The following is a 22,173-nucleotide window of genomic DNA, read 5'->3' as shown; positions in this document are numbered from 1 at the left end:
TATAGAAGAAAAAAATCACTAAATCGTCACTATAAAACTCAACACTATGATTGAATGTGAAATACATGAACAATTTTCTTTTAATTATTAAAGTTGTCGAATTTAAATTTGGACAGTTAGATCTACTTTTTTTAACCGTTGGATTTGACCATATTAAATCTTAGTCATTGGATTCAATGAATTTATAAACATAAAACTAAAAAAAATACACATGTATGGACGGCCAACCCACTACTTAGGGAGGAATTCTGGCCTCGACTTGCCCCAAAATAAATTTTGAGTTAAAACTTATATTTGGCTCAAGAATTAGAACAAATTAGAGTAGATTTAGAATTTAAAATGTGAGTTTTACTCAAGAGTTGGAGTAAACCTAAAAGATATACCAATCGGGACGGGACACACAATCTTTTAAATCATAGAAGCTAAAAGCCTAAAACAATAATTTACTTTCTTTATCGAGCATAAGCAAAGTTGATGCCAAATATGCGCTTGTGGCAGAAAAGACCAAAGAGTAGTTTTCAGAATTCATATACACAGACAGACACAGCTGCACAGCATTACTTGACCCACATGCTAACGGCACCCATTGACAATTGGCATGCATGCAGGATTCCTCCTCATTTTCTGCCTCGAGAGAGAACGAGAGGCATCAAAGCCTGCTTTCGAGGTGGGAAGAAGTGAGAAGAAATCGTATCTGAATATGTTACTTCAAAACTATCGGATCAAGTGATCTGTACCTTTAAAATTTCATTCAACAGTCCACTTGTTTTGAAATTTTAAAAGTTATAATAATTTTAGATCGTGGGATGAAATTTCAAATTTCCGAATTATTTGATCTGGTGACTTTGGTGGAAGAGATCCGAAGAGAATCTCTTCTCGAAAGAAGTTGGAATATGTCCTACTCCAACCTAGTGTAATATTAGCCACGACTCGTTACACGACTTAAAGCAAGCATTCAATTACTTTACTTGCTAAGAAGCGTACGGTTTGACACAAATTTGTGTGGTTTGGCACAAATTTAGCATGAACATAATTAGGTAAACATGAACATGGCATGAGTATGACAGAATATAAATAGGTAAAGAAATGTTAATGGGACTCTTTTAAAGTGACTTTTCAAAGATTCTCTTCCACTTCATATTTTAACGTCAATTTTCGTATTAACATCATAAATATTGTGCCAAAAACCTTAGGTGACAAATAATTCATAGAGAATCTCACTTTAAAAGAATCACCTTAGCATTTAAATGAGTAAACATGAATATTAAAATGACAATTAGATACACATGTAAGTTTTTCCAACTTAAAATTGTGTATACGCTTTGGCATTGGTGGTGATACTACTTTTTCAACTTGCTTTTACGTTGGTGAGTAGGCATTAATTGCATGCATTTGTTTAATTAGAAGATGCTTTCCAAGAAACGAAAGAAATTTAGAAGATGCTTAACCTCCGAATCACGATATTAGGAGAGATGCATGCATTGGCACAAAAATTGGATGACCATTCGCCCCTCTTTATATTCCAAAATTAAACATTTAATAACGATTAAAAAAAAAAAACTAAATTGATTAACGATGGAAAATTTAGGAATCAATTTTATCAATTTTAAATGTTAAAGACCATAATAAAGAGTTATGTTAATTTCAAAAACTATATTGATTAAAATACCAAATTAAATGAATACAGAGTTGAACTGGATGGTGTTGCATTGCATGTGAGATGTTCCGAATAAGTTTTTTATCTTTTTTTGGTCAAAAAGATAGAAATTTATGAAAGCTGAATGACAAGGTTTATCAGCGGCAAGAATATTAAATAAAAAATCCGGACCAATCTCATCCTAAAGAAACTCGCCACCATGCTTGGTAGCAAACGAAGCTATCTCGTGAGTAGCCAAGTTACCTTCCCGCGGAATGAACCCAAACTTAACAAAATCAAATTGCATAACTAAAGATTCAATATCAAACAGCACCCCTTCTAATACTGCATCCCTTTCCATCTGTCTAATAATCCTACGAATCCAAGATTGGGAGTCAGATTCCACCTCCACCTTTGTACAACCGCTGTTTCTACAAAACATCAATGCTGCCCTCACGGCAGCAGACTCAGCAGCAATGGCAGGACAAAAAATCAATTTAGCTCGCTTTGAAATCCCAGCAAAGTCTCTTAACACCCACCCAAAACCACCCAACCTCGTCTTTGAGTTCCAAACACCATTGCAATTAATTTTCAAAGTTCCAAATTCCGGCTTCTTCGGCCATCTTTAACCAAAGGTCCAAATGACCGAAAATAGCCCAAAAACCGTCTCCAACCGAGGCTAGGCCAGAGGGTTCGTGGAATCTGAGAGGGCCCCACGGAATCTGAAAGGGCCAAAGGGCTGGAGTGCTGGTCAGAAAAAACACCAATCATATCAGTTATAACCGACATGAATGCTTAAACTAAAATTTGAATCCAACGGCTAGCTGGTGGCAGTTACCGTTGGATTCAAATATTTTTTTTTTAGGTTTTTTGGGCCTTTTTTTTTTTAATTCTTAAAAATTCTAATTTTTTTTCCTATAAATACTTAAATCATTCATTCATCATTCCCTTATATTTAATTTGTAGTTTTTAAATTTAATTCGTCGTTTTTAAATTTAAGTTGTTGTTGGATTTGAATTTGAGTTGTTGTAGTTTTTAAATTTAAATAATAAATTATGTTTGGCCCTTTGGCCCTCGGTTGGAGACGGTTTTTTGTGACAGGGCTAAAAAGAGTCATATGGCCCTTTGGCTCTCAGTTGGAGACGAAGGCAAATATGACCATGTACTGTTATTAAAATATTAATATCTTGAAGGGCTAGATGGCTAAAACGAACCTTCTGACCAGCCTTCGGTTGAAGATGACCTTCTAACCTCCCTGCACGCCCCTTGCCGATGGAATACTTCCAGGATGCCACGGTCCCTGGTTATCAATCTTAACCATCACATCCCTAAACTCACTCACCTGCCCCCTCCACAACTCCAAAGCCTCCGTTGGATTCCACATCGTTCCACGAAAAAAAAAAAAAACCATATCGTTTCTAACCTTCCAAATTCGCCAAAGACCAAAAACAAATTCTTTCAAAAACTTGGCCTTGGCATCCATATCATGAACCCGTAAAATTTTGATGAGAAATGCAAGGGGGCACTCTTGTAAGGTGGAAAATGTTCTCTATGTACTTTCGACTATCTTACCGTTTAACGTTGATTTTTATACTAATATTATAAAATATTATACTAAAAAACATTAAATGTCAAAATACTTACGAATAATTTTACTTTTAAACGAATTTCTTTAGCATTCTTGAAAGCAGCACTAAGTACTATTCTTTTTGCTTTGGGGTCCAGGTCGCACGGACTAAATCGCAATTGATTTTGATATAAAGTAAGAATCGGGCCCACGCAGCCATACAAGACAAAGCGCGAAGGGTCGAGAACGAAAGCTACAAAAATAACCAGCTCACAGCAGTCACACTGGTCCCTCTCTCACTACGTGGAGCCAATTCACAAACACACTTTCTTATCCTTTCACCACGTGTCGCGACGACTCGCATTCGTCCGCAGCCAATCACCGCCCTCAAATCTCCCGAACCTCTTCGCGCCGTCGCTTTCGCTTTCGCATCGCAGTCTTTTCAAAACATCGATTCCGCGACTAAATGTCCATACCTTCCCATCCACGCAAACAAGGAAGGGCAGAATCGTCCGAATGATAAAATCACGGGAGGTTGCGAGTTGTTTGAGCAAATCCACATGAAGCGGATTGACAGCGTGGCATGACCGTAAATAAAGGGAAATTCCGTGGCGACACACGGCACTCTCTGACGATATAAGGCAACGGTCCCTTGGGTTTCCAACCCTTACGAAAACAACGAAGCACCGATTTTTCTGCTCCCAAAATTTTCGTGACCTCAGTCAGTTTTAGGTTTTCTGTGCGGTATAATTAGGGTTTGCATTTCGCCGAGTCCTTAAAATCTTCGCCTCCTTCGTCCCACTTTTCAAATCTTCAGGTACGATTAGGTTCCATTACTCGCCTTCGGTTCTCGATTCTGTGGATTTTGCTGATTCAATTTTGCGTTTTTATGTATATCTGATCTTTTTTTTGTTTCTGTTGCGTTCAGGTGTTGATATAGAGATTTAAGGGGATTTTTCGAAGGAGATTGTAGATTCCGTTTGGATTATTAAAAAAAAAAAAAATTGTAAGTTTGTTTCCTTAATCTCGGTTGTTTATTTCGTTGTTTGATTTGATTATTGGTATGATTATATGAGGAAGAAATTGTGTTCGTTGATTGATTAGGGTCAAGGTTTTATTTTTGTTGTTGAATTTCATTGATTTGGGGTTGTTTATTCTATATTCTCATGGAAAACGTAATGATTTGGTTTAGAACTTGAATGCATTATTCGCTTTCGATGTTTGGTGGCAATTGTAGTTGCCGATTCTATGCGTATTATCGGTATTTTTGGTCGTTTATTTAATCTCATATGCATACTCCATCTTCCGCAAGACTGGGAATTCCTCAGACACGGCCTACTGCCACTGAGGGATCTTGCTGCCTTACTATATTTTTTCGGCTTTGTATAAACCCCTTATCCCTGTTCGGTAAATTACAATGCTGGTTTGATTCTAATTTTTTAAACACTGATTTGTTTTGTGTACATAATTATAGCACCGTTTGGTGCTTGGATGTATGATTTTATTTAATTTCCTAGCAGAATTGGTTTATTAGAGTTGGTCTACGCTAATTGTTCTTTATTGTTATGAGCAGTTGGATTCTCATTTAATTTGCATAGATTTCTCCTTTAACCTGGATTTGTAAGGTTATTACTTGTGATCTTGATCCCTTTTTGGTCAATCCTTTCTGTAGGAAAATAACTGAATGAGCTAATGGAGTCAAAGGGTGGCAAAAAGGATTCTAGTAGTAGTAAATCATCATTCTACGAAGCTCCCCTCGGTTACAGCATTGAAGACGTCAGGCCTCACGGTGGAATCAAGAAATTCAGATCAGCTGCTTACTCTAACGTAAGTTTTACTGTGTGTTTCATGGTGCTTGTAATTCCTCGATTGTTTTGTATGGACTTCCTTCTAAAATTATACTGTATTGTTCTGTGTGCAGTGCGTTCGGAAGCCATCCTGACTTGTGTTAAGTCCCAACATAACCCCGTGCGATCATTAATACAGCAATCTTACTCTAGTTATTCTAGTCTATTTCTTTTCCCTACTTCTCTCGCTCTCTCGTTCCCTCGCTTGTCATTTCATCTGCTGCTGCAACTCATTTGCTTACTTAAATCGAGATGGCTGTACCGGTCTCTGCAATTGGATTTGAAGGCTATGAAAAGAGGCTCGAGGTCTCTTTCTTCGAGCCTGGACTGTTTGCTGACCCTAAAGGCATGGGTCTTCGTTCTCTATCGAAAGCTCAAATAGATGAGATTCTGACACCAGCTGAGTGCACCATTGTTTCTTCACTGTCGAATGATGATCTTGACTCTTACGTTCTATCCGAGTCGAGCCTCTTTGTGTACCCTTACAAAGTGATCATCAAAACCTGTGGCACAACGAAATTGCTTCGATCAATCCCTGCCATCCTCAAGCTGGCTGACTCCCTCTCTCTAGCTGTAAAATCTGTGAGGTACTCTCGTGGGAGCTTTATCTTTCCTGGTGCTCAGCCCTCGCCGCATCGTAGCTTTTCGGAGGAGGTAGCTGTACTTGACGGCCATTTTGGAAAGCTTGGTTTGGCAAGCAAGGCATATGTTATGGGAAGCCCTGACAAAACTCAGAAATGGCATATTTACTCTGCATCGGCGGAGCTGGCAAGCTTATTGTGGGGTTCACGCCACACAGGCCCAACCTACACTCTGGAGATGTGCATGACCGGTCTAGACAGGAAGAGGGCTTCTGTGTTTTACAAATCCGACGCAAGTTCAGCTGCTGGAATGACAGAAGAATCTGGCATCAGGAAGATCCTCCCACAATCCGATATATGCGACTTTGAGTTCGAACCTTGCGGTTACTCCATGAACTCAATTGAAGGCAATGCAGTTTCTACGATCCACGTGACACCAGAAGACGGTTTCAGCTACGCTAGCTTTGAAACGGTGGGATATAATTTCAATGATGTGAACTTGACCCAGCTGCTTTACAGGGTTCTGGATTGCTTCAAACCAGCTGAGTTCTCCATAGCCTTGCACACCACCAGCACCGCAGGTGAAGATCTTGATGCTAAGGGCCCTCTGGACTTAAAGGGATACTGCTGCGGAGGAAGCAGCTATGAGGGTCTAGGCCTGGGTGGTGCAGTCGTCTGCCACAGCTTTGTCAAGGATAATTCTGGTTCGCAGTCTCCAAGGTCGATTCTGAAGTGCTGCTGGAGCGAGGACGAGAAGGACGAGAAGGACGAGGAAGTTGAAGAGATAGATCTGGCCGAGATCTAGCGTTCTATTGTTCGTGTTTTTAGTAGTAATAAATAAAAGAAAAAACAAATGTGACAGGGGGGTTATGTTGCAATTATAGTAGGGTATTAGTATTATGATATGCAGCCTGCTGTGTCGCTGCAGTTTTAGTTTCTGATATTGTCAATAAACCGGATCTCGGGTGGCAGCCGAGATCCGTTGTCGTTCTCGGACTTCCTGGATGCCAGGAGTCTTTGTTGATCTACTTTTTTACCTCTATAAGATGAATGTTATTATCTATATAATTTCTTTGTGTTATGACCATGGATTATGCTATTTATGTAGCATTGGTTTAGCACCTTTTGTTCTTCCAACTAGAAAAGAATATGAATCAAAGGATCATCATCATCACATGTTCATATGTGAATCATATCATATTAATGGCCAGAGACGTCACGGTGATAGTAAATTCAGTGATGTACATTTATTCATGAACGTATACGTTTCGAAAATGACTTAGGTCTAAAAAACGGACGATCTTTGGGTTGACATGAACATGAAACGAAGATAAACATAAGATGTACACGAAACGAATATAAACGGGTGAGGACTAACTGTCTCTTCCTCAAGGAAGCATCCTCGCTACTAAGCTTCTTGTTTTGGGTAGAAATTTGTTGGGCATTGGGCATTCGATTTGTACAAATCCAAGGAACGCCAGATTTGACCTAAAAAGGAAAGCCGAAAGGCATCAAGGAAGACAGAAAAAGGGAGCAGAGGCCAATTTGTCTAAAAATAGCGAATATGTCGTTGCCATTCGATGATAATCCGTAGCTTAATGTATGAAGAATGTGGATTCTCTGGTAGAAAAAGAATCGCCATGGATATCAATTACGTTTGATGAAACAAGCGGAAAAATAAATACAGGGTGCAAAACTGTTACGCAACATGCCTACTACTACTCATGTCTCAACATTATGAATAAGAACAATAGATTCCTGGCTTTTCTTCGTACAAACTTTCAGGCGTTCAGTAAGGTCGAAACTTCCTAGCCGCTCTTAACTGCTGTATCCGCTTTTTATCTTGCTCAAATTTGCTCTGGAGCATCATAATTTCTGCAGGGACATATCTTATTAGCGCTTTGCTGTATTTGCACAACTTTAAACAACAAGAATACATATGATACTATTCTCAAAATCAAAACTATTTCGTGTGTAAATTATGAAAATAAAATTCATCGGAAACGACAACATAAACATATGTAATATGCCACTGCATGCTCATAATTGGAGTGCTTTTCAGCATATGCAACATTTTCACCAACGTGGTGTCGTTTTTCAGGTTAACACAAGATAAACTTTATATGTAAGATTAACATACCGTTTCTCTGAGCTTCTTTCCTTTGGAACCGGTAAAAATCTAGCCCAGCAACTTCTGTGCGCTTCTTCTTGGCCACCTTGTCCTCCAAAGCAGCCTGGGCAACAGATCCTACTGTAATTCCACTCTCAGTATCCGTGGTCTTCTTCCTTCCTTTATGATGTACGACAACTGTCCATCCTCCATCTGCAGCACGGGCTTCTTTCTCTTTCTTTTCCTGCATGTGCCATGCATATATGTGAACTAGTACACATTTGATCAACTGGAAAGTTACGCACAGTGAATATAAACAGATGGACATACACGAACCACACAACACCAATAAAATATAGATTATACATTCCCACATTACATGGGCAAATGTGAAGAGAGATCAGAGGCAGGAATATGTAGCATACTTCCATGAAGAATAAGCATGCGGGCCAAATTTCAAAACAAGGAAAAACAAAGCCCATCAGCTAATACCATATGTGTTTATAGATGGCGCAACATACACGAAACCGGTTTTTATAGATCTTCAAGCATGTACAAATATGTCATTTAAGACAGTATGAACAGTGTTATAAAGAGCGAAGGTCCAAACGGCTGGTTTGAATACTCCAGTTGCATGGTATTTGTAGCATGGAAGAGGAAAATTACCTGTTCCAGTTTTTCATCATGTTCAACCATAAACTGATCAATTCTTTGCTGCAGTACCTTTAACCCAGGTCTACTTTGATGGTATTCCATAATCCATTCTGAGGATTCAGAAAATCTCAATAAGAGGAGTACAGTGTAAAAAAGGGAAATTAATATCAGATATGTTGAATTTTGTAAAATCAAATAATTTTAAGCTTATCATCAATAGGTATTTACTTATTAATAGGTTTGTTGGCTTTAGAATATGAAAATATACACCAACGAGTAGTTTGAATTCAGTAATTCATACTTTTCATTCCTTTCGCAGAGTCCTCATCCCCAGAAGAAATAAGGAAAACATCAGCCTGATCGGCTTCTACTTCCCTTTCCAGTGTCTTCTTAGAATTTGACGAATCAAGATCCTTCTTTTTCTTTCTTGAAGCCTTCTTGGGTACACCTACATTGACAATTTATCATTACTAAAAGTAGAAAAGTACTGATTGCAATGAAATAGTGATAACTCGGATACAAAGCGATGTTTCAAATTCAAGAATCATACCTGATATCCCTTTTGAGCTGTTCTCCTGACCAGCTTCTACTTCCTTTTCAGGTGACTTCACCAACTCTAACGAATTACGATCCTTCTTTTTCTTTTTCTTAGCTTTCTTTGACTTACCTACAATAAAAGGAGAACCTCAATGAGCACTTGACCTTATAAGTGATTGCAATAAAAATTTCATCCAATGACTCTGCTCAGATCAAACAAAAGCTGCCACTTATTCATAATTTCCAATTTTGGTTCCTTACCAGCCTTAGTGAGCACTTCACCAATTTCAATCTCTTCCTGAGTTTCAAATGGGCTCTGATCCGCAACTCCATCATCTAATAGAAAGAAAATTCTTTTAATTAAGTTAAAAGCAGGAAAGGATTCTATGGTCGACACTTCAAAAGCATAAATGCATTTCCATACAGCTTGAGAGAGAAAATTGGAAGCAGAGACCTTAGGTTAGAGAAAAAGAAAACAAGAAAACAACTCCGACTTACAAATAAAGCAAAACAAAACACAGACAGGCAAAGATTTTGGCAATTTGTAAATTTTCAATATTCACCCCCAAAAAGGTACTTGAATGCACCAGGACACTATTAACAAATTACACAATAACTGTGGTTCCCCTGAAAACTATTACAGTGTAATGCTACCCAACTAGAAGCAACTTACCATTTATTTCATAAAAATTGTCATCAGTGTCCGTATTTGGATAATCATTCTTGCCTTCCATAGCTTCATAGTTCTTCGCATTCTTTATTTTCCTTTTATTCGTTAGTTTTGCCTTTTTCTTATCTTTGGCTGGTTTGGCTGAATTGTCTACTGAAACAACAAAAGCAAACGGAGAACATTGAGTTCAATCCAAATCTATAGCCCTAACAATGTACCTAACACATGAGAAACATAAATCCAATGTACCTTCAATAAAGACTTGAACAACCTTCGAGAATCAGCATCGCTTTCCTTTGCCCTTTTTCTCTTTCTAATCTCGGCAGATCCTAATTTTTTATCTGGAAACAGATAAAAACAACAAAATCACAACTTGGTAAAACTCTTCGCCGTATCAATACAGATACAGGGAGCCAAATTCTGCCAAATCCAATTATCAAATAGGATTTTGCCTCCATGATGATGAACATTGAACAATTATACATACATCCACTACATTTTAAATGCATAGTTTTTCAATTTCCCAAAGTATATAGCATCTATTTTATATCATATTATTCATCATCGAAATCAAATTTTCTCAACAATTAGTTTTTAGGTTCAAACCACCCAGAAATTTAATTCCAAAAAAATATCAAAAACCCAAGTTAGAAGCAAACTAAACGGGTAAGAAAAAAATATAACTTTATTGATTATATGAAAAGTGACAAACCCTTTTCAACAAGCTCCAAAGTTGGCTGGGCAACCTTCTTGTTCTTATGGGTCTTCTTCTTGTCCTTCGTTCCCATCTTTTTCACTGACTCTGTGTGCAGATTAGAAAGCCGTGATCGTTTCGGGTTGTATCGAACCCGGTTCCCAATTATCTCAAGTACCCGACTTTCCTACTCCTCAGACTCCTTTCTCTTCTTATCTGTAAATCTGCTGGAAACTAATGCAGAAGAAGAAGAAGAAGAAGAAGAAGAAGAAGAAAAGGGTTTTTTGGGCGGAGAAGAACGAACAAAAATATACAGAAAGTTGAAAACTTTGGAGCTCCGGTGATTGCACGAATGGAATGAAGAGGGAGAAGGAGGCTGCTCCAGCGGCGGGTTGAGGGTGGGTTTAGGGTGGCTTTTTTCTGGTGGGTGTGGCGGGAATATAAATTGATAAATTTAACGTGCTTGTAGTGTAAATTTTGAAAATATCAGGGACTCCCATAATATTTTTCAAGTTTACTCTCTGCCCTTTATTTTCTATTTTCCAAAAGTTTTTCAAGTTTGATTGCATGAGGGGGTGGATGGGCCGACTGGGCCCACTATAAAGGGGTCGAGTGTGATATTTTTGCGTTTTTAGATTCTTAAGTGAAGTGACCCGATCATTCACGTTGAAAGATTTTTTTAAAGACGTATTCGTGTAACACAATTTTATGTAACTCGTGTTTTGATTAGACATTCATGTATTTGTTTGAAAATTGAATTGTTCTCATTTAAGTTTTAGAGAACCTTAGCTTATGTTCCTATGAATTGGAAACTTAGGACAATTTGAAACTGTAAGTATTAATATTTGATGGGCTTTGACGCGGTTTTATTGACAATTATGCATCACGTGATAATTACATGAATGACGTACTAAGAGCCACTGGTGAATTTTTGTAATAAAAGATGTGTGTTGATAAACTGAAGTCTGGTTTTTTAATCTCCCATCGATGAAATTATCGTCAAAATATATATCAATACAACTATTTTCTTTTTTGAAAAAAAAAAAAAAATTAGTGGTATATTGATCCCTTTGGGATAAAAGTTTAGCAACTACCACTGGAGATAAACAGCTTCCTGGTCAAAAGGCCCATCCCAAGTAATAACGCGACACGTGGTTGGTCCCCAGATCAATGACTCGGAGGAAGTCCGGGAGTACTTACGCGTAGCATCACACGTGTCGAGCATTCAGCTGCTCCAAAACCCTATATAAACCTATCCGACTGTGAGTATTTCATCATCAAGCAAATCAACTACCATCTCTAAGAACTTCAATCGATTTCTAAGTGTATTTTTTCTCCAATTTCCAACTAGACGAAAATGGCTGACAACTCCCAGAAGATGAGCTACCAAGCTGGAGAGGCCAAGGGCCAAGCTCAGGTAACCCTCACTCATCTCCATTTTTCGTTTTGAAATGTTGCTAGCGTTGTAAAATAGTCATATATACTGCACTCGTTTCTTCTTTGTTCTTATGATTCTAGTGCACGATCGACTATTTTGGAGCGTCAATAACAATCTTTCGTTACGTTTTCTTTTGCTTTAATATTGATTGTGCATTGAGATTGAGGTGTGTTTGTTGTATTGGACGATATGGGATTTGACAGGAGAAGGCCAGTGGAATGATGGACAAGGCTAACAATGCCGCCCAGTCTGCCAAGGAAACAATGCAGGATGCTGGCCAGAACATGCAGGCCAAGGCACAGGGAGCTGCCGATGCAGTCAAGAACGCCACCGGCATGAACAAATGAAGCGTTTTCGCATTTAGTTCTAGAACTTTTTGGGTCTTAGGGAACTTTGGAGCCTCTTCTTCGACAGCTTTTTTAGTGGTTTGTTTTTAATTTCTAGTTTGTAACAAAGGGAGCCTTAGCCCCTCGGCGTCTCAGTTGCTGAGAAGTTGTCGAGCTCTCAGTTGGGTGTGTGCTTCACACTTGTTCGGTTTTCATTTCTTTTTTCTTTTGTTAATGTTTGTCTCTCTCCTTTGAAGAACGTAGAGTGGCTCCGTTCGTTGTAGTTCTCACCCAATTAATTCATGAACTTTTCATCATTATGTGATGATTTTTTAGAATTATATTATATCTTCATCTTTTACTTTTATTTTAATCCTCACTTTTATATTATATCATGATATTAAGATAATTAAAATAATTAAAATATTGCTATAAAGCAGTGGTATTTTGCTTATAAAAGTTAATTTAACGGCAATCAAACGACTAGTGGTGGCGTTGAGGGGAAGTGAAATGTGCAATAATATAGGGTTCCAAATTTGAAGGGGCGTCTAAATTTTTGCCATTTAACATTATGTAATAATGTTCTATATTTAAAAAATGAAGTGTTATTGTCATTCCAAAAATCTCATTCTACACTCCTCACAAGTGTATTTTTCTTTCTTAATATAGAAAGTTTGGAGTGTAAAATGAGATTTTTGGAATGCTAATAACAATTCATTTTAAAAATTATTTTTGTTAGCACTTTAAGTGAAGTAACACGATCATTCACGTTGAAAGATTTTTTTTAAAGACGTATTCGTGTAACATAATTTTATATAATTCGTCTTTTGATTAGACATTCATGTATTTGTTTGAAAATTGAAATGTTCTCATTTAAGTTTTAGAGAACCTTAGCTTATGTTTCTATGAATTGGAAACTTAGGACAATTTGAAACTATAAGTATTAATATTTGATGGGTTTTGACCTGATTTTATTGACAATTATACATCATATGATAATTACACGAATGACGTACTAAGAGACAATGGTGAATTTTTGTAATAAAAAAGGTGTGTTGATAAACTGAAGTCTGGTTTGTTAATCTCCCATTGATGAAATTATTATCAAAATATATATCAATACAACTATTTTCTTTTTTGAAAAAAAAAAAAAAATTAGTGGCATATTGATCCCTTTGGGATAAAAGTTTAGCAACTACCACTGGAGATAAACAGCTTCCTGGTCAAAAGGCCCATCCCAAGTAATAACGCGACACGTGGTTGGTCCCCTGATCAATGACTCGGAGGAAGTCCGGGAGTGACTTACGCGTGGCATCACACGTGTCGAGCATTCAGCTTCTCCAAAACCCTATATAAACCTATCCGACTGTGAGTTTCATTATCAAGCAAATCAACTACCATCTCTAAGAACTTCAATCGATTTCTAAGTGTATTTTTTCTCCAATTTCCAACTAGACGAAAATGGCTGACAACTCCCAGAAGATGAGCTACCAAGCTGGAGAGGCCAAGGGCCAAGCTCAGGTAACCCTCACTCATCTCCATTTTTCGTTTTGAAATGTTGCTAGCGTTGTAAAATAGTCATATATACTGCACTCGTTTCTTCTTTGTTCTTATGATTCTAGTGCATGATCGACTATTTTGGAGTGTCAATAACAATCTTTCGTTACGTTTTCTTTTGCTTTAATATTGATTGTGCATTGAGATTGAGGTGTGTTCGTTGTATTGGACGATTTGGGATTTGACAGGAGAAGGCCAGTGGAATGATGGACAAGGCTAACAATGCCGCCCAGTCTGCCAAGGAAACAATGCAGGATGCTGGCCAGAACATGCAGGCCAAGGCACAGGGAGCTGCCGATGCAGTCAAGAACGCCACCGGCATGAACAAATGAAGCGTTTTCGCATTTAGTTCTAGAACTTTTTGGGTCTTAGGGAACTTTGGAGCCTCTTCTTCGACAGCTTTTTTAGTGGTTTGTTTTTAATTTCTAGTTTGTAACAAAGGGAGCTTTAGCCCCTCGGCGTCTCAGTTGCTGAGAAGTTGTCGAGCTCTCAGTTGGGTGTGTGCTTCACACTTGTTCGGTTTTCATTTCTTTTTTCTTTTGTTAATGTTTGTCTCTCTCCTTTGAAGAACGTAGAGTGGCTCCGTTCGTTGTAGTTCTCACCCAATTAATTCATAAACTTTTCATCATTATGTGATGGTTTTTTAGAATTATATCTTCATCTTTTACTTTTATTTTAATCCTCACTTTTATATTATATCATGATATTAAGATAATTAAAATATTGCTATAAAGCAGTGGTATTTTGCTTATAAAAGTCAATTTAACGGCAATCAAACGACTAGTGGTGGCGTTGAGGGGGAAGCGAAATGTGCAATAACATAGGATTCCAAATTTGAAGGGCCGCCTAAATTTTTTCCATTTAACATTATGTAATAAGTTATATATTTAAAAATGGAAGTGTTATTGGCATTCTAAAAATCTTATTCTACATTCCTCACAAGTGTATTTTTCTTTCTTAATATAGAAAGTTTGAAGTGTAGAATGATATTTTTGGAGTGCTAATAACAATTCTTTTTAAAAATTGCTTTTGTTAGCACTTTAAGTGAAGTGACACGATCATTCACGTTGAAAGATTTTTTTTTAAAGACGTATTTGTGTAACATAATTTTATGTAATTCGTCTTTTGATTAGACATTCATGTATTTGTTTGAAAATTGAAATGTTCTCATTTAAGTTTTAGAGAACCTTAGCTTATGTTTCTATGAATTGGAAACTTAGGACAATTTGAAACTGTAATTATTAATATTTGATGGGTTTTGACGTGATTTTATTGACAATTATGCATCACGTGACAATTACACGAATGACGTACTAAGAGACAATAGTGAATTTTTGTAATAAAAGAGGTGGGTTGATAAACTGAAGTCTGGTTTTTTAATCTCCCATTGATGAAATTATTATCAAAATATATATCAATACAACTATTTTCTTTTTTGAAAAAAAAAAAAAATTAGTGGTATATTGATCCCTTTGGGATAAAAGTTTAGCAACTACCACTGGAGATAAACAGCTTCCTGGTCAAAAGGCCCATCCCAAGTAATAACGCGACACGTGGTTGGTCCCCTTATCAATACTCGGAGGAAGTCCGGGAGTGACTTACGCTTGGCATCACACGTGTCGAGCATTCAGCTGGTCCAAAACCCTATATAAACCTATCCGACTGTATGTATTTCATCATCAAGCAAATCAACTACCATCTCTAAGAACTTCAATCGATTTCAAAGTGTTTTTTTACTCCAATTTCCAACAAGAAGAAAATGGCTGACAACTCCCAGAAGATGAGCTACCACGCTGGAGAGGCCAAGGGCCAAGCTCAGGTAACCCTCACTCATCTCCATTTTTCGTTTTAAAATGTTGCTAGCGTTTTAAAATAGTCATATATACTGCACTCGTTTCTTCTTTGTTCTTATGATTCTAGTGCATGATCGACTATTTTGGAGCGTCAATAACAGTTTTTCGTTACGTTTTCTTTTGCTTTAATATTGATTGTGCATTGAGATTGAGGTGTGCGTGTTGTATTGGATGATTTGGGATTTGACAGGAGAAGGCCAGTGGAATGATGGACAAGGCTAACAATGCCGCCCAGTCTGCCAAGGAAACAATGCAGGATGCTGGCCAGAACATGCAGGCCAAGGCACAGGGAGCTGCCGATGCAGTCAAGAACGCCACCGGCATGAACAAATGAAGCGTTTTCGCATTTAGTTCTTGAACTTTTTGGGTCTTAGGGAACTATGGAGCCTCTTCTTCGACAGCATTTTTAGTGGTTTGTTTTTAATTTCTTGTTTGCAACAAAGAGAGCTTTAGCCCCTCGGCGTCTCAGTTGCAGGGAAGTTGTCGAGCTCTCAGTTGGGTGTGTGCTTCACACTTGTTCGGTTTTCGTTTCTTTTTTCTTTTGTTAATGTTTGTCTCTCTTTTGAAGAACGTAGGGTGGCTCCGTTCGTTGTAGTTCTCACCCAATTAATTCATGAACTTTTCATCATTATGTGATGGTTTTTTAGAATTATATCTTCATCTTTTACTATTATTTTAATCCTCACTTTTATATTATTTCATGATATTAAGATAATTAAAATAATTAAAGTGTTGCTAAAAAGCAGTGGTGTTTTGCTTATAAAAGTCAATTTAACGGCAATCAAGCGATCAGAGGGGGGCGTTGAGAGAGAGTAAAATGTGCAATCGCACAGGTTTTCAAATTGGAGGATCCCTTAAATTTTTGCTATTTAATATTACGTAATAATGTTTTATATTTAAAAATTGCTTTTGTTAGCACTTTAAACCTCATTGTGCACTCTTCATAAATTTTTTTTTTTTTTTCGTTCTAAACATAAGAACTTGGAGTACAATGAGATTTTTTGAGTGTCAATAATAACACCCTGAAAAGCGATAATTTCTTAATTTTATAATATAACAATGTTATATATTCAAGTGAACTTTAAAGTTAGAGGTATGATGTTTTTTTTTTCTTCATGTTTGGTTGTTTAAGATAAAACTGCTTTTGATTATTTAGTGAAGGTTCTTGTTTGTAGTTCTTTTTATTTATCATTAAGGACATTTGTAAACATACAATCAGTGAGTGCTAAAATTTGTTTTTATTTTTTGTTGTTGTTGAATAAACGATATTATCTACGCTAAGAGGGTGTGGGAGTGGGTTAAGTCCCACAATAGGCTAACAATAATGTGGTTCAAATTCGCTTTTGGCGAGAATTGAACATAAGACCTCTCACATACAAGTGAAGATGAATACCATTTGATCGTAGTATTAAGTGGCTTTGTTTTAATTTAAGTGAATGTTTTCTAGTGACAATACATTATCATACTTTTTTAAAATTTAAAACTATCTTAAAGAGGGCCCATTTTACAAATTTCACACAAGACCTCAAAAATAGACGGCCCTACAAGCGACGAAAGGGTGATAAGTGATGTATTTTGTTTCATTCATGTTGAGTTATGTGCTTTATGTGAAGGAAGAAGATTCTCCTGACCACGAAATCCGGACCGTTCAAAATTAATCCAACGGCTCCAAACAGGGGGTCCTCTAAAAGTTATAATAATTATAACCGTTAAATTAAATTTGAACGGCCCAGATTTCGTGGTCAGAAAGATTCCCATCCTGTGCGCTCAGGAGAGGATCCTCTTCCTTATGTGAAGGGTACATCTGCAGTTCTGCCACTTCTATATAAATATTCTTTTTAAACATGTGTTTTACAAGGTTTAAGATTTGACATAAAATATGTTTAAGAATTAAGTCACCTTAAGGAGAATGACTTACGTGACACAAGCAGGGACAAAGTTAGGATATTCAAAGTTGGGTGGCTGGATTCACCTTGTGAAATAGTTTTCTAAATATGCAAAGATATTTAGAAGATAGAAAGCTGGATGGTACAAATAAATTTTATTAATTGAAACCTCAAAGCTATCTTCAATTAATTGAAATTGAGTGAAGAATTGTGAGGCTAGAAACCCAGAAAATGAAAAAAATGAACAATTTAATATCATTTTTTTTTTAAGTTTACACACCCCTATGAATTAAACTACATATTCTTATGATTTGTAAAACAAACTCTAAAACTTCAGTACGTAAAATATTAAAACTGAAACCTTATGCCCCTTTTTTCATGAGTGAAACTGTGAAAGTCAGAAACCAATAAATTGGGACCAAACACAATGAATTAAGCAAATACTACAGCAACAAAAATTCATGTCTTCAACTAACTACTAAGATTGAAGGTTGTCTATAAAAAGTTGGCAAAGTCACTGGCTAATCTGGTGGCTGATTTTGGCTGAAACAATAAAATATAGATTTTATTTGCTAAATGATTAATTTATGTGATGTTTTTGCTGTGCAATTGATATTTAAATGATCAAAACCATATAATAACTAATCAATTAGGGTACGTGGTAGCAAAGGTCCTTGAACTTTACCTCATATTTAATTTTCGTCTCTGAACTCTCATATTAGTTTGTACCATCCTCTAACTTAACCATGACCTGCATGAATGGTCCTTCCATCAAATCTATCTTCGCTTCCACCAAATTTAAGGGTATAGTGGTCTTTTCATATAGAAAAAAATATTTAATTTATTTGAAAAAAGAAAAGAGCTTGGCTCATTAGAGTTAAGGAGGAGTTCCTTCTCAAAATTCCTTGCGGCCTATTTACAAAATTTTGAATTTCGGAATTCATTATTGATCAAATAAGATTAATTCATTCCCATAAAAGGATAAAGTTCAGAATTTTTGTTGGAACTAAAGAGGCCGAGACTGTATGAAGATGAAGTCTTGGCTAAAATGGAATTAAAGAGATAAGGGGAGAATATTTAGGTAAATGCCGTGCAAACACAGTCTCATTAGGACTCTACCTTGGCAAAGTTGTTTATCTTGGAAACCATTGTATAAATATACGAGATTCTGCAACATGAAAAGTCCTTCAACTCAAACGCTCTACGCGAAAACCCTTGCTCTACGTGAAACCCTTTTCACCTAAGAAAAATACTAACTAACCTAACCCTTCCGTCAACACATCTTCAGTTTAGATAAGTAACCAACACTATGTTGATAACTGATGACATCTTCAATTTGGATACGTAAACATCACTGGGACCGTAGATTCAAATGATTCAGCAACACATTCAATTTGGACAAGTAAACAATATTGCTTCTGGTCAGTTGGTTATCTATCTAAGTCTTGGTAGTTGAAGAGTTTCAAATGGGAACCGCTTCTATTATAAATCACCAGATGAGGCCACCTCTGCCAAAAAAAAAATCACTTAAACTAAAATCATTTAGTGAATTCTTAAGGAGTTTTGATCATAAGCGCAAAGTGTGAAAATGTCACGAGATATTTTTGAATTTCTATTTTATCATTTAACTTAACAGAAAAGTTGACGAACTTAATGAAAAAGACTACTAATACAACAAATGACGTAATTCAAGGACTGAAGAAACTATTAATAGAGTTTAGGAATGAAAATTAAACTCGTGTTATAGACTAGAGACTTTTGCTACAATTTAACCTAATTTTTTAATTTCAACTTTTTAATATGTGATCCATATTTGATTTTGTCACAGTTCAATAAATAAAATTTCACATGGACCATTTTGGCCAATTTAAAAAATTGAGGCTCATTTTTTAGTCACCGATGTGAGTGGCAATTGAAAACTAAACGAGGTTATTTTTGGTATTTAACAAACTCCACAATTCTATCAAGAGTACACTCTTCCAAAAACCCTAATCTGTCACAGGCGCAAATCCATCCATCGTCGCTACCTCGGCCGGAAAACCCTGATCCAAGCGATGAGACAGCAATGGCGTTTGCTTCTCCTCCGACCTCACCGCCGCCCTCCGCCGCACGAATTCATAAAGCCGTCGTACTCTCAGGTAAACTCCCAACCCAATCTCCATTCACGTAGCTTTTTCACTTCGTTCCACACTGACACTCTCGACCCAAAGCTTTCACCTTCGCTGCCCATTTTCAATTCCCGATTCGCAAAATCGATAAACCCTAGAAACCCCTTGTCCCGCAGCCTCTCATCTGAGCCCGCACTCGAGCTTAAGGACTCCGATCAAGGAGTTATAGCTGATATTTTCGCTAGTCCTAGGGGTTCGGATGAGATTAGGAAAGAATTGGAGTCGAACAATGTTGTAATTAGCCATGAGTTGGTGTTGAAGGTTTTGAAGAGCCTCGAGTCGAGCCCTGATGTGGCAAGGAGGTTTTTCGATTGGGTTTTGTCGTTTGAAGGTGAGAGATTGAGCTCCAAGTCGTATAATTCGATGCTGAGTGTTTTGGGGGTTAATGGGCTTGTGAATGAGTTTTGGGATTTGGTTGATGTTATGAAGAAGAAAGGGTATGGTGTGTCGAAATGGGTGCAGGATAAAGCGTTGGAAAAGTTTGAGAAGGATGGGTTGGACGGTGATGCTGAGAAATTGAGAGCGTTGTTTGCATCGGGGTCTACTGACAATTCCCCGGATAAGATTTGTTCGAGAGTGTGTAAGATTGTTAGAAATGAGGTGTGGAGTGATGATATTGAGAGGCAAATACGGGATTTGAGTATGGTGTATTCTAGCGATATGGTTAAAATGGTGTTGGAAAATCTTAGTACAGAGCCGGCAAAAGCACTGATTTTTTTTCGGTGGATGGAGGAGAGTGGGTTGTTGAAACATGATCAACGGACTTATAATGCTATGGCAAGGGTATTGGGAAGGGAAGATTGCATAGATAGGTTTTGGAAAGTTGTTGATGAAATGAGGAGCAATGGGTATGAACTGGAGCAGGAGACATATGTTAAAGTTTTAGGTCGATTTTGTAAGAGGAAAATGATGAAGGATGCTGTGGACTTGTATGAGTTCGCAATGGCTGGTTCAAATAAACCTTCGGTGCATTGTTGTACCTTTCTGTTGAGGAAAATAGCAGGTGCTAAGCAGCTGGATATGGGTCTATTTTCTAGAGTTGTGAGGATTTTTGCAGATAACGGGAATGTGTTGACAGATTCAATGCTGAATGCAGTCCTTAAGTCTCTGAATGGTGTTGGTAGATATGGAGAGTGCAATAAGGTTTTCAAAGCAATGGAGGAAGGTGGGCTTGTAGCTAGTGGTGGTTTGCAGAGTAGGATTGCATTCCGGCTTAGTAGTGCTGGCAAAAAGGGGGCAACAAGTGAATTTATTAGTAATATGGAAGCTTCTGGGCGTAGTTCGGATTACAAGATATGGTCATCCTTAATTGAGGGTCACTGTGTAGCTGGTGCTCTCGACAAGGCTTCCGATTGTTTCCGAAAGATGCTTGAGAAAGAGGGGGCTGCCTCTGCTGGTTATGCTTTTGATTTATTGGTAAATGCGTATTGCAGGAAGAACAGGGCAATAGATGCATACAAGTTACTCAACAATTCGGTCAATGAAAGGCAGCTCGAGCCATGGCATACCACATACAAATTGTTGATCAGTCAATTAATGGTTCAGGGTGGATTTAAAGATGCTCTGAATATTCTGGGTATTATGAAAAACCACGGATTTCCTCCTTTTATAGATCCATTCGTTGAGTATGTATCAAAGTCTGGAACAGGTGATGATGCTTTAGCTTTTCTGAAGGCGATGACGTCAAAGCGATTTCCATCGACCACTGTCTTTCTCAATGTATTTGAAGCCTATTTCAAGGCTGGACGGCTCAGTGAAGCACAAAATTTCCTTTCCAAATGCCCAGGCTACATCCGCAACCATGCTGATGTTTTAGATCTATTCTATTCTGCTAAATCTGGAGAACGTGGTGCACCCTCCGCGGGGGTTGCTTAGGCTTTGTTAGACTGTATCTTGTAATGTATTTCGCGAGGATAGTGTAGCAGAGCGTTTGTTCAAAAAATTTTGGCTTTGAATATTTCTTTTGCTCCTCTAATATTCTAATGATTCATGGAAGTATTTTCAACTGTTCTGGTGCTGGAAAATAAAATCAATGGTATTGAAGTTTCCAGGATTTTCTTCCTTTTTCTTTTCTTATGATAACATGTATGGCTATTACATCTCTGTTGAATGCTTACTTCTTGCAAAAGTCTTTAGCGTCCCTTATATTTTCCAGATATGCTTTTGAAGCTCTTGGTCTTCTTTAAGAGGTTGCGGGAGAAGCAGTGGCGAATGTTTATGTAGGGAGTAAGATGCCGAACTCCTAAACTTTGATTTGTCTACAATGCTAGTCATTTTCTGGAGCTGATCGAAGACGTTTCCTCGCTTCATCTGAAAATCATCAGCAATAAAAGAGGACATCGAACTTGCCTTATGTTCTGCTATGGAAGTAAAGATAGGTAAGAGACGCACCGGTTTTAGGTTTTCAGCTACGAATAAGACTTGTCCAGCCAGGGAAGAGATACAAAATTGTATGGAAAAGCTTTCTTTCCCTGTGAGAAGCAAAGGTGAAGGGATGCTTTATAACGGGTATCCCTTCACCCCTTCTCCCGGAGATTTCTCGCCCCTTCCCTGATTGTGTTTTGAACTTTTGAGTCATTCAAGCAACGCCGGCCAAACACTAGGTTTTGTCGTAACACCTAGCACTGAAGATTGTTAGTATGTTTTCTT

At 37.5% G+C, this 22,173-nt stretch overlaps 6 protein-coding genes across 7 annotated transcripts; 5 read left to right on the top strand and 1 right to left on the bottom strand.

Moving 5' to 3' along the window:
* Positions 1-3,788: 3,788 nt before the first annotated feature.
* LOC103962701 (S-adenosylmethionine decarboxylase proenzyme) lies at positions 3,789-6,712 on the top strand. The gene is made up of 4 exons (XM_009375454.3): positions 3,789-4,020; positions 4,132-4,209; positions 4,876-5,030; positions 5,125-6,712. Exon 4 carries the CDS (start codon positions 5,303-5,305, stop codon positions 6,434-6,436), a length of 1,134 nt encoding a protein of 377 aa, XP_009373729.2. The 5' UTR covers positions 3,789-4,020; positions 4,132-4,209; positions 4,876-5,030; positions 5,125-5,302; the 3' UTR covers positions 6,437-6,712.
* Positions 6,713-7,247: 535 nt separating this feature from the next.
* Positions 7,248-10,723, bottom strand: LOC103962700 (ribosomal RNA-processing protein 7 homolog A). Of its 2 annotated transcripts, none has more exons than XM_009375453.3 (9): positions 10,315-10,723; positions 9,852-9,943; positions 9,606-9,752; positions 9,194-9,268; positions 8,946-9,062; positions 8,697-8,843; positions 8,408-8,505; positions 7,772-7,985; positions 7,248-7,506 (listed from the first exon to the last, which is right to left on the bottom strand). In XM_009375453.3, the coding sequence occupies exons 3-9, from the start codon at positions 9,664-9,666 to the stop codon at positions 7,421-7,423; spliced, it is 798 nt and encodes a 265-aa protein (XP_009373728.2). In that variant the 5' UTR covers positions 9,667-9,752; positions 9,852-9,943; positions 10,315-10,723; the 3' UTR covers positions 7,248-7,420. The 2 variants fall into 2 exon arrangements, with proteins under 2 accessions (XP_009373728.2, XP_009373727.2); XM_009375452.3 differs by having other exon boundaries at positions 9,606-9,755; positions 10,315-10,722.
* An 830-nt stretch (positions 10,724-11,553) lies between these two features.
* On the top strand, positions 11,554-12,401 carry LOC103962699 (stress-induced protein KIN2-like). The gene is made up of 2 exons (XM_048578670.1): positions 11,554-11,713; positions 11,938-12,401. Exons 1-2 carry the CDS (start codon positions 11,654-11,656, stop codon positions 12,079-12,081), a joined length of 204 nt encoding a protein of 67 aa, XP_048434627.1. The 5' UTR covers positions 11,554-11,653; the 3' UTR covers positions 12,082-12,401.
* A 1,041-nt stretch (positions 12,402-13,442) lies between these two features.
* On the top strand, positions 13,443-14,266 carry LOC103962698 (stress-induced protein KIN2-like). Its single transcript, XM_009375450.2, has 2 exons — positions 13,443-13,581; positions 13,806-14,266. The coding sequence occupies exons 1-2, from the start codon at positions 13,522-13,524 to the stop codon at positions 13,947-13,949; spliced, it is 204 nt and encodes a 67-aa protein (XP_009373725.1). The 5' UTR covers positions 13,443-13,521; the 3' UTR covers positions 13,950-14,266.
* A 1,032-nt stretch (positions 14,267-15,298) lies between these two features.
* On the top strand, positions 15,299-16,101 carry LOC103962697 (stress-induced protein KIN2-like). The gene is made up of 2 exons (XM_018651277.2): positions 15,299-15,436; positions 15,661-16,101. Exons 1-2 carry the CDS (start codon positions 15,377-15,379, stop codon positions 15,802-15,804), a joined length of 204 nt encoding a protein of 67 aa, XP_018506793.1. The 5' UTR covers positions 15,299-15,376; the 3' UTR covers positions 15,805-16,101.
* A 3,281-nt stretch (positions 16,102-19,382) lies between these two features.
* LOC103962703 (pentatricopeptide repeat-containing protein At3g02490, mitochondrial) lies at positions 19,383-21,574 on the top strand. Its single transcript, XM_009375456.3, has one exon. It carries the CDS (start codon positions 19,411-19,413, stop codon positions 21,397-21,399), a length of 1,989 nt encoding a protein of 662 aa, XP_009373731.2. The 5' UTR covers positions 19,383-19,410; the 3' UTR covers positions 21,400-21,574.
* The last annotated feature ends 599 nt before the right edge of the window (positions 21,575-22,173 follow it).

This window comes from the organism of the source record quoted next, unplaced genomic scaffold (genome assembly GCF_019419815.1).
Source record: "Pyrus x bretschneideri cultivar Hongxiangsu unplaced genomic scaffold, Pyrus_bretschneideri_v1 Contig13, whole genome shotgun sequence".
NCBI classification, from domain to species: Eukaryota; Viridiplantae; Streptophyta; class Magnoliopsida; order Rosales; family Rosaceae; genus Pyrus; species Pyrus x bretschneideri.
Note: the sequence above shows the minus strand (reverse complement) of the source record. Positions and strands in the feature narration are given on the sequence as shown.